This window comes from Lissotriton vulgaris, chromosome 12 (assembly GCF_964263255.1).
Source record: "Lissotriton vulgaris chromosome 12, aLisVul1.2, whole genome shotgun sequence".
Lineage (NCBI taxonomy): Eukaryota > Metazoa > Chordata > Amphibia > Caudata > Salamandridae > Lissotriton > Lissotriton vulgaris.
The window spans coordinates 658,519,223-658,536,136 of NC_141700.1; the positions used below are offsets into that span (position 1 = coordinate 658,519,223).

At 42.0% G+C, this 16,914-nt stretch overlaps 1 protein-coding gene across 2 annotated transcripts in view; it reads left to right on the plus strand.

Annotated features, from left to right (window-relative positions):
- Positions 1–16,091, plus strand: part of FBXO31 (F-box protein 31) — a 166,672-nt gene extending 150,581 nt beyond the window's left edge. Inside the window, exon 7 of one of the 2 annotated variants that reach the window (XM_086946544.1) lies at positions 13,521–16,085. In XM_086946544.1, the coding sequence (XP_086802670.1) occupies positions 13,521–13,634 (114 nt within the window). In that variant the 3' untranslated portion in view covers positions 13,635–16,085. Of the gene's footprint in view, positions 1–13,520 lie in introns of both variants that reach the window. The other variant, XM_086946545.1, reaches the window with a different exon arrangement.
- Positions 16,092–16,914: the final 823 nt, after the last annotated feature.

Consider the following 16,914-nt stretch of genomic DNA (forward strand, 5'->3'; position numbering starts at 1 on the left):
GAGGACTTCTATCTTCTCAGCGTTGAGCTTCAGGCAGCTGTTGGTCATCCAGACTGCGATGTATTTCATTCCTTTCTGGAAGTTAAGTTTGGCAGTGGTGGGGTCTTTGGTGAGGGAGAAGATGAGCTGGGTGTCGTCGGCCTAGGATACGTTGTTGAGACCGTGTTGTCGGGCGATGGCTGCGAGGGGGGCCTTGTAGATGTTGAAGAGGGTGGGGCTCAGTGATGAACCCTGTGGGACTCCGCAGGTGATTTTCGTGGGGTCGGAGAGGAAGGGTGGGAGTCTGATCCTTTGGCTTCTTCCTGTGTGGAATGATCAGATCCAGGCCAGGGCTGTTTCTTGTATGCCTGCGTTGTGTAGTATGGCAACTAGTGTGCGGTGGGAGATGGAGTTGAAGGCCGCTGTTAGGTCGAGTAGGATGAGGGCTGGGGAGTGGCCTTGGTCCAGCAGGGTGCGGATTTCATCTGTGGCGGCGAGTAGTGCGGTCTCTGTGCTGTGGTTGCTTCGGAATCCGGATTAGGACAGGTCAAGGACCGCGTTCTCTTCAATGAATTGTGTCAGTTTCCTGTTGACTGTTTTCTCTGCAACTTTGGCTGCGAAGGGGAGGAGCGAGATGGGCCGATAGTTCTTGAGGTCGGTGGGGTCAGCTGTGGGCTTTTTGAGCAGGGGTCTGACTTCTGTGCGCTTCCAGTCGTCTGGGAAGGTGCCTCTTTTGAAGGTGGTGTTGATAGTGCATTGTAGTCCGTGTGCGATGGCGGCTGTGGCTCTGTGGTAGATGTGAGGGGGGCAGGAGTCGGTGGGGGCCCCAGAGTGGATGCTTTTCATGGTCGAGGCGGTGTCTTCGGCCGTGATCGGAGCTTGCACCACTTGGCACATTCCTAAGGGCACTAAGGATAAGGCACATGGGCAAAGACCTTAATGTTGAATGTGCTACCATTATAAGTTAATGACTGGAAGAACTATGATGCTAACTCCCATTTCATTACCCTTCTAGTCCTTGCAATCAAAATACCTTTAATGTGATAATATACAGGTAAAAAAATTGGTCACATATTCTTCTACATGGAATCTGTTTTTTTCTTACAACTTTTAACTCCTCACATTTGTCAGCCAGTTTCTAACCATATTGGGATAGATTGGGTAATAATCCTATGCCATGTTGCCTGTCCATGTTTGGTTAGAACAATTAACCAAACTTTTTTGACTTGACTTGACTTAACTTTGCTTTGACCTTGCACTTTAAACCCTGCTATTTGCACATACCTTCACTGCTTACTGCCTCACACTCATTCAGCATTCAGTGTTTTTAATGCTTCTCAATCAAGTTGTTTGCTTTTTGACTTAACTTTGCTTTAATCTTGCACTTTTAACCCTGCTATCGCACATTACTTTGCCACTGTTAGCCGTGGCAGACGCTCCAGGGCGCTCGCTTGGCTGGTAGTGAACCAACCAGTGGGAAGATGGGTGAAGTCTGAAAGAGCTTGCAGCCCTGAAATAGCAGCAGCACTGGCACCCCGTAAGTGTGCCAAAAGCAATCCTGTCTGCACCAGGGCCAGGAGCCAGTTAATATGCTCAAAAAATCACCTATATGCCTAATGAACTTAGAGACCTTCAATGGGTAAAATCCCAACTCTCCTCCTCCATTGTACTTCACCTCTCCAGCCTAGGGCTACTTAACAGGAATGGCTCATTCATTGAATCGATTAAAACTGTGATTCCCCCTCTCCAGGATTTGTAGTGATACTGCTAACACTTCTAACCAGATCACAGTTTTTATCTCAACACTAGATCTATGGTAAAACACCAACTAGAAATATATCATCTATTGGACTCTATTGGACGCTGACAAGCCTCATATATTAATACTATCAGAAACCTGGCTAACTTTGGAATCCTTTCCCAATTTACTAGCTGCTCATCAAGAAAACTGTTACTCAATGCCAAAAGACCACCGGGGAAAACGCGCAGAGGTGCGGCAGCTATAATTATGAAAAATCTGAAATTCACCAGTCTTGAGTCATGTCGACAGCCTCATGATTAAACTTGATTCAGCTGCTTCCTCTCACATCTGCGCTCTGATATATAGACTGCCGAGCCATATGCCCCATTTCCCACATACTTTGGCAGAGTTCCTTTCCCCTCTAGTAATTGAATATGCTAAAATATTGATAGTCGGAGATTTTAAATACTGGGCTAATGAGAAAATGGATGGGTCCTCATCCGGTTTTCTCTGACATGCTAAGTAGTCTGAATTTTGAACAGCACATGTCTATGCCCACCCACATTAAAGGCCATACATTGGATCCGGTGTGATCAACTAACCTCTCTATATCTAACCTCATGGTTACGCCATATGCATGGTTCGATCAATATTTAGTTACATTTTTACTTACTGATCTGGTCCTCCCTAAACCCTCAACTAACACAGGAATTCCCTCTAGAACTTGGACCAGAGTTAACACTACAACATTTTGCACCCCATTGGCAACTTCTCCTCTTGACGTAAAGACCAATATCAACCAGCATGAGGAAGGAATTATGGCTTGGTCAACAGATACTAGCAACTTGCATGCCCCTCTCTGGAAAACCAGACCGACTAAATGACACAACACATCTAAATGGTTTTCTGAAGAGTTAAGAGCAGCTAAACTTGAACTCTGCCGAGCTTAATGCAGCTGGCGGAGAGCTTATTCGTCCAGAAAAAGGTTTTATCTACTCCACCATAAAAAATATAATAGAATCAATCATACAAGCTGTCTTTTTCTTAGATAAAATAATACATTCAAATAATAAATCTAAAGAAATCTTCAGAATTGTCACCAAATTATCCAATCCTGACCACAACGATCCCACATACACTAGTAAGCTAGTGTAACACACTCAACCTTTTCTTTACAGATAAGATCAAAACGATGAAAGAGTGTTCTTCTTAGGCCTCCCATTGCAAAAATTCCAATCAATGCAATGAACCCTTCTAAACCTGTCTGAGTGGCCCACCATCCTGGATCTGCTAACTAAAGTAAAGTCGGGGTCTCCGTATGATATGTGCCCTCCAAAGGTCCTAAAAGAAGTATTCTCCTTTCAGGACCCAGCCTTATCCCTTCTCAATAACTCCCTGAGTCAAGGGGTGGTCCTCAACTCCTTTAAGGAGGCGAAATTGGTTCCACTATTAAAGAAAGTTGGGGTTGACCCACACATGCTGAAAAGCTATTGCCTCATATCATTGCTAATGTAACTAGCTAAGATTCTGAGGTCACATGTGGCCAGTTGCCTGTGTTCCTTCCTAGAGGACACTCATTTCCTCGACCCACATCAAATAGGCTTCCGACCAGCTCACTCTCCTAAGCAGTTATCCTTTCAGTCATAGATGACATGAGGGAAGAAGTGGACAGGGGCAGCCCTCAGGCGCTGGTACTTCCTGACCTTTTGGCGGCTTTCAACGCAGTTGACTATTTACTTCTGATCACTGTGTCGGAGCTACAGGCTTACAGGGACCAGAACTAGACTGACAGTTGTCAGTCAGTCTGCCTACCCCCATTCAGCTCCCCCAAGGTTCAACTCTCTTATGGAGCGCCCCAGAGGTCCTCTATGTCTCCCCTCCTCTTCAGTCTATTTTTACAACCACCTGGTGTATGCTATGGTCAAGATGAAGGTTTACTACTGTGCAGACAATATGCAATTGCTGTTAGCTATCATTAGCTCCCGGAAATCAAAAACTGCCTTTCAAAATACAGTACTATTCATCCGGGATTAGATAAGTAATAAACCGGTCAAACTGAATTCCTACAAGACAGAAATAGTCCTTACCCAGCAACAAGCTTGACTTGTGGAATCCTAGTTTCTGGCCAGCATCAGTGGGCGTCTAGCCCAGGAGTTCAATTAAGAGCCTCAGGTCTTCATTGAATATAAGTTGTCCACCAAGCCCCAAGTAGGTGCTGCAATATCATCTTGCTTCCTTCATTTGTGTAAAATAAGAAAAATGGATAAATATCTCACTCCTGAATCCCTCCTCAAGATAATCATTGCATTGGTGATCTCCAGGCTAAATTAATTAAGCAAATTCTCTTTACTTGGCCTCCACGAGGGACTGAACCGCAGGCTACAACCGGCAAAAAACCAGGCAGCCTGTTGGATCTTTCATAAACCTAGAAAATGTGACATCCCCCCTTGATAAAGGAGCTGCACTGGCTACCGGTGAAACAGTGTGTAGTATTCAAGACTGGCTGCATCATTTTTAAATCCCTACATGGCACCTGCCCTGCTTTCATCTTGATCCGTTTCCAAAAATACTCTCCTGCCCACAATTTATGATCCTCTCATATGAATCTTCTTACCATTCCCTCCTTTAAAAAGAAGACACTTGGTGGCTCTAGGTTTTCCTATCTCGCCCCCGAATATGGAACTCTGGCATCAGAAATTAGACTGACACACTTTTACATCAGTTTTAGACAACTCTTAAAAACATGGATATTTAAACAGGCACACTGCGGGCTCTCTGTGGTGGTTCTGTTATACTTGTGTCAAGAAAACATTGGTGTTACATGCGTCCTATAAATGATTATAACATACTATAGCAATTAACCCAAAAATTGTGCACTGCCAAATAAGAGTGGTATCCAAGAGATAGAGTGGGGTGGTATAATCAGCAGGGTTGCATTCTAAACAGTGACATGTCCTACCAAGATCAGAGCAGTCTGTTTAAATGTTGAGAATTTATCAGCTTAGGCAAATGGATGGTGCATACAATTCTGCAGGGTTGCTGCATCCAGATTTTACCAAGGCCAGAGAATTAGAAACTACCCCTAGAAAGAAAGTTTTCTGTTCAAACGATTTATATCTCCTATTCTAAAAGGCAAAGGGCTTTTAAGACAAGAAAAGGGTCTTCTCTATATACTACCAGTACGCTTAGACCAGTCCTAGACCTGAGACTCCTCGACAAGTGGATTGTTACAAAGTGTTTGAAGATGTCATGATTGAAGACAAATTCCTCCGTAACTTTTATTTGAAAAATACTTACTTCACATCTCCATATCCTGAAGTGCACCTAGGATCCGCAGTGATGTAAAGCACGCCCAATTTTTGAAGGTTGACCTTTCGGAATAGAAACCCAAACGAGAGTTTCTATAATGTCAACTAGTGGTAGCATTGGACTTTACAAGGGAAGGTATACATTAGTATTGTTACTTAGACAACTGGCAGGTAATGGGGAAAACTCAAAGGCAGTAAACCTAACTCTTTGGAAATACAGCAGTTGATTGTCTGCCAACAAAAAAACATTTCATGGGCCAATCATAGATTTCCAGAGATCAAGTGCCTTTAATGTAGAGGTGAAATTCACTCCTTACGAAAGTATTCCCTTTTTCACTCCTTACAGTCTGACGGACATGATGGCAGAATTTGGCATAAAGGCAGCTTGCATCTGTGAAATTCCAAATGCCTCTTTGTACTTGCAAACTTTACTTGAAAGGCTTTACAGCCAGTAGTCACAATGTACTGGGTGATTAGGACAAGAGATGTACAGAAGGCTTTTAGGAAGTGGAATGTAGCCATTATGAAGTAGCGCTGCATACCTGTGCAATGAAAACCCGTTGGTTATCTTTACAGACTCTCCTGAAAAGATGTGAGCCTACAAGGGATTGCCCATTACCAATGGCAGATAGCGTGGTCGAGAAATAAAATCTGTGCATAAAGTTGCTGCAACTCAAGATAGTGATTCTACGCTTTAAGTCCTTTACAAACAACAAACACAAAATGTACAGATCTGGTCAGAAGTAGCAAAGTCATAGAATACATTCTGAAGTGGGGTTGGATATTTCGCCAACTGATGCCCAGAACATCTGGCACTGCACCCTGGAGAGAGGGATCTCATTCATGACACATCACATGCTAAGAATACATCTTTTGTTTTGGTTAAGCATAATGTCATGTGGGACTTTGTGTATTAGAAAGTCCTAGTGCACTATCCAGTTGTATAGATCCAGTGCATGCTCTCGATGATGTGGGGCCTAATTGCCCCAGGTGTATTTCACATTGGAGTGTGTCTCTGCCAAGAGTTTGACTTTTAGGACATTACTTCGCAGCAGGAGGGAGAAATACTTTGTCCTTTGTTTTTACGGCTTCATATGCAGCTCAAGCAAGTTTGTAATAGTAAATGCTGAGTTGTCAATTTAACCCAAACTTGTGCAAATATACAGTTGCTGTTGCTAGGTGAAAGCTAGCAATGTGGAAAATAGGAGAAGGGTGGGTTTCAAAGAGGAGAGGAAACTTACTGTGAGAAATGTAAGAGATGAGGAAGCCTTCACCTCTCAACAACATGCTTCAGTTTCAGAGGAGTACCAAGTGTGGGAGATGTTGGCTGTCATGTCCAGCATGGACATAGAACAGCCTACATGGAGGCCACTATTTTGTGCAGCCATGGATACTTTTCTTTAATTGTATACAGTTTAGCACACATACATGGTACCCAAGCAGATGCATAAATATGGTACTTACACCTAAGAATATGTAAGGAACCTGTGATATAGGGCACTGGACTGACCTTCAGCAGAGCTTGTAGTCAGGTAAATGAGACATTTAAAAGAGGTATTCATCCCTGAACTAAATCTGCTGCCACCTCCATCATTCACCTCATTGCATAGCGCAAGGCTCTGTTGTGAACAATTTTGTGGAAGAATTAGCTGCCTCACTTAGTTTGTAGGTAGATGAGCCCTCTGAAATAATACATAGGGCAGGACTGAAAAACTGCATGCAACATTTCCAGTTCATGCAGAGGCCTCTTATCCCAAAAAGTAATTGGAAGTAACTTAATAGGATTGAGGCCTACTTGTCCACTCTCTAAGGCGAGTCATATTTTTTCATGGCGAGCTATTTTTAGCACCTACTGGCCCGTTCCGGCGAGCTGACAAGGAAGAGGTGTTCTGTTCCCTCAGTCAGTGAATAAGCAATAAAGATGCCTTTAAATCTCGTTTTTATCTTGTCTCATTTGCTCTGTGTTTAGAGACGTCGAAAGTCAGTTTGTTTTCTCATAATTTCTTTTCTTTCTCTGACTTCAGCCTTTAATTGTGCTGTACACAAAGTGTGCAATGAAAGGCTGTAGAATGTCTCGGTGTTTTTTTCTAACACACAACATTAAATAGCTTGTAAGTGAACTTTACAGACATTTCAAAATATATTTCAGTAGTTATGAAATCATGTTTTGTGTGATGCAAAACAGATGTGAATAGGCTAAAAACAAATCAGAACCTTTTATTTGATGTACAAATGACAAATATTTTAGCTGAAACCCAATTTTCTCAGATTGTTAATACGATATACAGTCGTATCAGTAAAACTAAGTTACTGGGAAGATTTTTGGCCATTTCAATGGAAAATGTGCTATTTGTAAATGATTACCACATCATTGCTTTTGTAATATATTTATTAAAAGTTGATTTTAAACATGAACTACTGAGAAATATTCATGCCCTGATGGCAATGCTATTAATGAATTAAGAGGCAAGTCAGGAGCCATGTGTACCCTACATGTGGGCTAGATTCTTACTATACATGGAGCAAATGTTTATTGTATTAAACAAAACAAGAGTTTTTGTACAGCAGAAATACTGAACTTGCATATTTGATGGTGCGCACAAATGGGATAATGAAGAAAAAGGCGGCTCTGTAAAATCAAATATTTGTCTAGGATCACACAATTTGAGACCATTTTATGGGTCAAGTACATTACAGTTAAGTCAAATAGAGTATTCAAGTTACTAGACCTAGAGGTCTAGTAAACTTTAATGATTTTTTGAGGCCTGACATGGCTTCTGCAGTCATAGAATTGTTGAAGATCTGAAGCTTCCATCAGTGGGTCTCTAAATACTCTGGGGAAACTAGGGAGGCCTTCCGCAGCATAAGTGTTTTATCTCTTAAATGGAAATGGTTCGGAATTAAGTTCATGACCTTGTAAACTACCTCTTACCAAACAGTGCTGCCATATGCCTCAGTCAGAGTAAATTAGCAATCATCACGGTTTACAGAAAGTCACAAGACAGTGTTGGGGTGAGGTTCTGTTACCTAAAATCCCTATGACATTCCGTCCTAAATGTAAAGTTTGAATCATTACTCTAAAACAAATTCATCTTAATTTGGACTACTGTAATTTTCTTTTCAAAAGTTCTAACATCCCTCTTCAGAAGAAAATTCCAGGTTTCCGAAATTCAGTCGCCAAATTAGTTATTTATTCCAGAAATAGAGACTGCTTCAAGCCAATATTGGCGTCCACATATTGACTCCCTGTAAAGGAATGCTGCCTGTTATAATCTCTGGTCCTGTTACATACATCCTTCATCCCAATTGCTTATATATATATATATATATATATATATATATATTTGTGACTGCCAGGAAATTAGCTCTATCTTTCCCCTTTTCTCTTCCACTAAGTTACTCATTCACGCCCAACCACTCAATCTTTCATCATTTGTTGGAGGAGGATCCATGCTTCTCGGGGCAGCCCTTTTGGACATTCTCCCCATTCCCTGAGATACATTTCAGATATTACCCATTTTAGGAAAGCTTTGAAATTGTGTTGGTAGGTCTCGCACATAGTCATATTTTAACTATCTGTTGTCAAAATTGCTCTAGTGGACCATACCAAAAAACTTACAGTGGGCTTAGAGACAGGCCATTCCTTCTCAGTGATTGGCTTTCTTGTCACTCTTATTGCCTTGCTTCTTTATTTAATGGCGGCTTTCCTTCCTCTGTTTGGGTTTGTCCTGCCCCCAAAGCATAGCTCCTTTACCATCCTAATTGCCCAACTTGAAATAACGACTTTTTTCCTTCAGCACTCATGAGAGAGTATATGCTTTCTTGCTGTCTCCCTCTTGCGCCGCTTCTCCCTTCAAACATCTCCTCCAGAGTACTTACTCTCTGTTGTTCCATTCTTCCCCATCCCCCTAGCTCATTCATTGCTTACTCCACCCGCCTTATCCTTTTTTTGTGCTTAATTCGTTTTTTCCCTATCCCCTCAAGCTCCTGTGTTGCTTCCCCACCCACTCCCGGTTGTTTCCCTTCACTCCATGCTGCCTTTACCCTGAAGCGCTCCTGTGTTGCCTGCCTGCCCAGCCTCCACCTGTTGAATTATTTAAAGAAAGAAAAAAATTGGGGGGAGGACCCAGAAGCTCCTATGTGCTTCCATTAAGTGCATTTTTCAGATGTGCTTTTTCACATACTAAATATGTGTATGCTGTTTACCTCTCAAAAATTGGCAACCACCATCTATGAGCTGTAAATAAAACAAACCAAATTATGGTGACGCATTTGCATGCATGTAACCACCCCGGCCCATTGTAGCACCATACATGCATGTAAGTCTTTTCAACTTTTTTTTCTTGCAGCTGCAAATTACAGTGGTTAAGCCAATTCACTGAAAAGGCAAACAGGTCTAAAATCTGTTTAAGCACTTTGGGAATTTTCCATTGGTGCATTGCCTTGTTTTTAAGATTGTCAGCGCTCCTTTGGGATTTTGCAATAATCCTAACATATTATTATTGTATTTATATAGGTCTTACTACTCCTGATGAGGCTTTGGAGCACTTTATCGGCGAGTAGCACACTAGTCCAGAACCCAAAGTATATTAGTGATGGATTAGTATAGGGAAATCTAAGTTGTTAATTTGAGCATTGGACATTTGAGTCCGTTAGTTGGATTGAATTTTCTCAGAAATGGAAATCTATATTAACGTGTTATTGTTATGTCTCACTGCAACAAAGAATAATTAATGCTGATGAGTAGTTCTTTGAATGGTATCTTCCAAAATACTGGATCTATTTTGCAGCATTACTTGTGCATTGAAATATGGTAATAGCAAGATAATGCCACAGAATGTGCTGCATAATAAATGGTCCTCCAGCATCGAGCTTTCATAGATTAACATGCTTGAACCATTTCCCTTTATCAAAATGGTAGCCCGAAGGTAACTTTACTATAGCAGTAAAAGGCACTGCCTGCCTGAGAGACCCTAGAACAGTGCCCCTTGATTAGCACATCCACGTCATTAGAAAAGACCCGAACTCCAGCCAATGAGATGAGTGCTATCCGCCTCCCTGAGACTGTCTCACTTTTGATTTGTACTGCGCAATGTGTGGATGGTAGGCCAAGAGCTTTGCTCTTACTTCAGACTAGATAAATATTTATTTCAATTAAATATTTGACTAAAACCCCTTCTGTGGGTGGTGATGGCAAGTGTAGAGTTTGTTCCACTACTTTCGTTATATTGGAGAAAAATCATTGATTTGACCATGTAAAATTCCTCCAAAATGGGTCCTTTTCAGGCCATGTTATTTCTTTGGGAAAATAAGTCTTCACACATCACCCTCTCAAGATGTGTGTTTATTACCTGTACCAAGATCATAAGGCTAATTTATCAAAACCAGGCTGTGCCCCTTGATCACTCACTCACTGCGTCCCACAAGTTATTGTATCTTTCCATCAGGAGCATGGAGAGTTGCATGCCATAAGGTTAGAGTTACTGCAGTTGGGCCTTTAAAAGTTGTATGTCTGGTTCCATCATAGAGCACCGTATTAGGCCCCCCTGTACGCATCATCAATCTATCCATCTAGTAGGCTGGCCTTGTCAGTGGAAGATGTATCCAGTGGTACACCACCGTTAATTGCGCAGCCCAATAATATTTCCAGATGTCTGGCAGCGCATTGTCACCATCATACCAGCCTCTCATCAGTTTTTGAATAGCAATGCCCAGGGGAGAGGGGGGCTCTATTTTAGAAGAGCGTACATATCTAGCTCTCAAAATCTTTAAAGTAAGGACTGGATAAGGTGTATTGTGTAAGACCTACAGAACACAGGGCAGCGCTATCATTTTTCAAACAAGGCTGTTCTGCCAAGAAATGAGAGCGGCAGGGTTCACCAGTGTTGAACATCTGTCCCTGTAGTTATCATGGGAAGTCACCCTTGTGAGCCTAGGAGTACACTTCTTTATCTTGGGTTCGATAGGGAGAGCAGGTCTAGTCTAATAGGCTCTTCTCGGGTCTCAGACAACAAGTTCAGTCCTCTACTGATCCACGAGTGTTCTATGGTGGGTGCCTGAAGGTGCCACATTTATGATTGCCACCTGCTAGTGGATGGGATTGTCCCATGAGGATGCTCTAAACAATGAGATAAACATTCCCAGGGCTAACCCTACCCACTTTGGTTATTTTCAAGATGGCAGAAGTCTTCAGTCACACTAAGCTTGAGTTCTAGGCAAGTGTATGTATGTCTGTGTGTGTGGGGGGGCAGTGTATTATGGTAATTTCTAGTATTCTCCCACTTCTAACAGCAAAATCCTGTTTGATGCAGCTCCTGTATTCACAACAACTTCAGACACAGACGTCTGGTGTAACAAAGCTAACTTTTTTAGCAACGAGACACTGGATTGATTCTTTCTTTGTTTTTGCTCACCACTCCATTCCAGTATGGACCCAGCCACATTACACAACTTAGACATACCAAAGGATTGAAGTGACATTTGGGCTCAAAGCAGAACATTATCTACAAATAAAACCTACATAGCCAAATGAAGGATATTGTGCATCAAGGGCTCTTCAAAACTATTCAGTTCGGTTCAAATCCCAGCCCATCACAGTTTGCCCTATTACAGCTTCTTCAATCAGAACTGAAACTTCTGTCCATAAAATCCACCTTGCGGCAATGTCATGAAACCAAACATCTGCAAAAGGACCATATTTATAGCAACAAACAGTAAATAATTTCTTAAATGCACATTGTAGAATATTTCTGCTATCAAGAAGCTATCGACAAAGTGGGAGTTGAACACAACCCTTTTCCACCTAATACCAAGTCCATTTGAAACCAATTTACAAGGCTTGCAAAAGATCTCTTTACTTGAAAACGGCCACTCTATTGGTTATAACGGCCGTAAGAGTAAGTGGGGTCCAAGAGTTTATTTCTATAGAACATTACCTGAAGTTCATCAAGGATATTGTATTAACGAGGAACTCAAAATCCATACAAAATTTCCAACTGAATTTCTCATAATTGACCCACAGTCCTCAAAGCTATTTTACAAAATACCACTATACCTGAAGAGATGGCCGTATTTGATTTAAGGAGATGCCTTAAGGTTTATCTGGGCAGAACAGCACAGTTTATAAAATCAAACCATTTTATGATCCTTCACAAACCCACATAAAGGACTCTCTGTTTCAAAGTTAATACATTACTGGATAGGTTGTGCCCCACAGTTGACTTCTGCCACATCAAAATGGGAACGGTGCTCTCAACATCAGTCATAAGCCACTGTATGAGAGGGGATGACATCTATGTCTGCACTCTCTGCGGGAGTGGTGCCGGTTGAAAGCTGCCATGCAGCAACAAGGTGTAACAGACACACCTTCAGAAAGCACTACAACTTGGAAGCAGTAACAGACAGTGGTGGACAAGCAGCTCTGCGCCATCTCCTGAGGCCCTCTATTTCATCCCATTTTCTGCATTGTAGGTGTAGGTATCAACTGTCAATACTGCTTACTACTCTTAATCATGTGAATCTATGAAGGCACCAGTGCTTTGGAAGAAAGAAGTTACTTACCTATAACTAGACCTCCATTACTGGTATCTTTTCTAGATTCCTCCCGAAATAGAGGCTTACGTAAAGTACTTGTTGATTTATCTGAGGTGTGATGCCCTCCGTAAAGTCTGAGGCTGCGAGTACTCTCACCCCATTGGCTGGAGTTCAGGACTTTTCCAGTGAGGTGAATATCCTCATAAAGGGACACTGTTCTAGGGCCTTTTGGCAGGCAGTGCCTTGTACTGCTATTGTAAAATTACAGTGCTTTTCCCACCTCGATGATGGAGAACGATTCAGGCATATCAATCGGTGTGAGATAACAAAAATGGAGGACTACAGTTACAAGTAGGTAACTTTTTTGTGACCAGAAATCTAGGCTAAATACAATTGCTGTTGAATGTCAGAGGTTTTGTTGAAATTACTATTGTCTGTATTGGGATGTTGGTAGATTTGTTATCTGACGTGAGAGGAGTTGGTGAGTAGTTGGACCAGAGAATGTTGATACATTTCTACTTGCATTTAATATTGTCTTGCATTGTGCAGTTACTTTCGAAGATCAAGTGGTTTTGATTCTGTCCACTTGCTAGTGTCTGAAATCAATTCCAATGAACAGTGTTACCTTTTTTGTGGAGTGTAGAGGTTCTTTCTCTGAAGTATAATTGTATCCCTGTCATGTTAGACCCGTAACAAGATATTTCAGCTTCTTGATCAATGTAATAGTATTTTACCATGGTGCATATTTGATATTATAAATTGTAGCTTTTCCTTTCTAGGCTGTGGGTATCCCAAAATTTTTGGTAAGGTTTTAGATCAAGACAACAACATCTAGTCTAGTGTTGAATTAAGCGAAAATGTAGTTTACGGACAACAGTTCTCCTCATCCCTTGTGTGTCTGCAAGGTTGGTTGTTTGAATTAAAAAACAAAAAAGAATAATTCAGATACATTTTTACAGGAATTTCGTACATGGCTGAGGGAGGAGTGGGGCCGGACCCTGGAGGACATCTTCCATGAGCACATGCAGGAACTCATCCTGATGAAGTTTATTTACACTAGCCAATATGAGTAAGTCATGGTCCTTCTACCAGTGTCTGTCATATTTCCTTGAGCCAATATCATTATAAAGTACTCCCTTCTTACTCACCAGAACTCTACAGTCCAATGGTTGAGATCACTGTTGCATCCCACCTTTCGTAGATGCAGTACAGGAATGTGCATGACTCAATTTGGTCATATCAGCTTTAGGAGGATTTGTTCTCTCTTGACTACCTTGTTTTTACAGTACAAGCAAAATCACCATACACACGCTTCTTGAGCTTAGCATGCATTACATCTATTCAAATATTTAAAATCTAAACTTTAAATAGTGTTCCAAGAAGTTTGGCTATTCAATTTATGAATTCTCTTTGTTCATGTGAATGACAAATGCACCATTCAGGCTGTCCAAAATATTGTTCCTAGTTCAAGCCATTTGTGTAGTTCCTTATGCAGTATTGTGGGAGCAGATTCCGGACCTCTTCTGTCACAATAAATTAGCAAAATGTTTTGAATAAAAGAGCGAACCACACAGCTTCTCTAATTGCCAATGTTCAAAAAATGAAAATACCCTTAAGGTATTCTAGTCAAATTTGGAAATTTTAATGGTTCCACCCATTTAAGACTATTTTGAATCATTCTTTGGTAAACAAGATGAGATGTTTTGCTTGAATGACTGTTTAAGACACAGTCAGTTAGCATGTTTTAGAATATGTAAATTGAACACTCTGAACAGCAAACATTCAGGCAAACAGGAAAATTTTTGTCATGTGTAATGTCAAAGGCCTAGTTGTCTGTAGCCCATGGTTGGGTTCCTTCCACTTAAAAAAAGTGAGTGATTCTGTGATTCTCATGCCGTGATTGTTGCAGAACCCTAGCCTGTTGGTAGGTAGAGTGACCAAATGGGCAGGATTGTTGACTGAGGAGGAAGTACTTCATGGAAGGGAAACGCAGTCAGGAGTAGGCTCAAAGTAGAATGGTCAGCTAGACTTTTTCGTAGTTAATAAGTGTTGGACAAACCTAGATTATGTTGGAAGGAAAGACCTAAACCTGACATGAAGTAAGGAGGATTAATAGGGGAGTGGCAGATCACTGCTCCTTAATCTTCTTAGTAGAAATTTTACTGAAAGATCATGTACCATCTCACATTGCCTGTCTTAAGGGGGTATGCCAATTGTTACTTTTTCCATGCTCTTCAGTACACTGGGGTAGAGAGAGAAGTTGAGAAAATTACAAAATGAAGACCCCTTTTCAATAGCTGGAGCAGTGTTTCCTAAGTCTAGAGACATCAGGGGACTCTGCACTGTTTGTGTGAATCCTGTGGGTCCCCATGCCTCTAAAGGTGACTACCATTCCTGCTTCGACTTATTGAGAGGCCACTTGATTTGGTCTTTCACTGTACTCCATAGCATCTTCTCTTCAGCCCATTTTCGCGTCTCTTTTGCATATAGGCGAATTTCTCTAGAAATGTAGTGAAACATTTCTCGCACATCAGATTACTTTTCCATCATGTTGGTGTAATAAAGGCACAAAATCTCTTTGTTGCGTGTTGGTCTCATTTGTCTCCTTTCACCATTCCTTTCTTATTTGTGAAAGTATTTTCACATTGGCTCTCTGATCAGATGCCATAGAGGTCCCCACTCTCTTCAGTGTCTCAAAACCATTGAATCCGGCCTCGGGGCGGCAAGCATCGTCATCAAATATTTGTGTGCGGTGAGTCTTCCCTTTCCCAAAATGTCAGACTCCATCTGCACAAGCCTTTGTGGTGGGCCCACAGCAGGATCTGCAAACATCAGGTCTGCTTTCTTAACTGTTTCTGTTAACTTAAGATTCCCAAGCCTCGTCAGTGGTCACCTTTCTTCACGATCCCCAAAGGTAAAATGGACAATTTCAAGTTTGGCCTCCATGGGATCCAGTCTGTCCTCATTTTCCATGTACATCTGCCTGGACTGAGCAATCACATCTTCCCTGGCAGGATTGAAGGAGGGTCTCGTCCTGGGCAAACCTGGGTTCAACCACACTTCTCTCAAAGGATATTTTGGGCTGCCATTTCTGGTTGTGTTCTGTGCCTAAACCAGTAGGGGGTGGGGCTGAGGGCTAGATGGTTGCTGAGTAACATTCTCAGTCTTTATCCAGGATTTTGCTCCTCCAAAAAGGTTGTCATCACCTCTCTCCTCATTGCCATGCTCCTTGTTTGGGCCCTATCTTAGGACAAAACAGCTCATTACCAGAGGTTTCATTGAGAACTCTTAGGGAAAGCGCTTGCCCGTGATGAGGATCTGGACAATCCTCACTCGACTGTCAAAATGTTTTTTATAACACTTGCTTCTTCATTTTTGCCTTTACATATCCTCCTAAATATCTGCTATAATTAGTGGCCAGTCTAATGGTATTCAGTTTGTCAACCTGGGGAGAATGAAGGACTGCATCTGTTCTGATGAAATTCCTGGTTTTGACTTAAGGCTGCTTTGCTAGCTCATGATCCAGTACTGATCCAGCGCATGCGCTGGGCTTGGCCGAGACATTTAGAAGCCGCTTTTGGAAGTGCTTCCAAAGCGGCGATCAGCTCACCCGCACAAGCACGCACCCGACGTGCACAGCACTTTTTTTCATCACGCGTGCGCGCGCACAACTCGTGTTTTTTTCCCCAAAATTATTTCATTTCACGGCCCGGCCGCGCGGCCAATGCTTGTGTATGTATTGCATTGCTTCATGCTTCATGCACGTCTTTGTCTTTGCCACCATCGCCGCCCGCACTGCCACCCGCCCTCTTTGCCACCATAGTCTCCCCCGCACTGCCACCTGCCCTCTGCCACCCCAGAGTGCCACCCACCCGTCGCTCCTTGTTTTACATTCTGTAGCGCTAGTGTGTTAAACTTTCACTGTGAGCGCGGCGCTATTGGAACGTACTTTAATGTTTTTTGTGATGAAGGGGGCTCCCTCCCGATTCTACTGTCACATCTTTGCTGCGGTCGTTTCTGGAGCACCTCACTTAATTTTACGAATTGTTTTCTCTGCCTTTATTTTGGTTTTAATCGCCGCACTCGCGCTTTAACTGTAAACATCTTCAGCTAAAGCGCAGTGCCATGATGCTTCAAAAGTAAAGAACTTTTTTTTCAATTTCTTTACTTTTGAACCATTTGCGGCACCCGCTTTAACTTAAGATATTTACAGTTAAAGTGTGAGTGCAGCAATTATAGCCAAAGTAAATCAAGAGAAAAAAAAGTCTGCCGGCCATTCTTTCTCTCTTTATTTACTTAGGTTTCAATCGTGGCACTCATGCTTTAGTTGTAAACATCTAAAGTGCGGGTGTC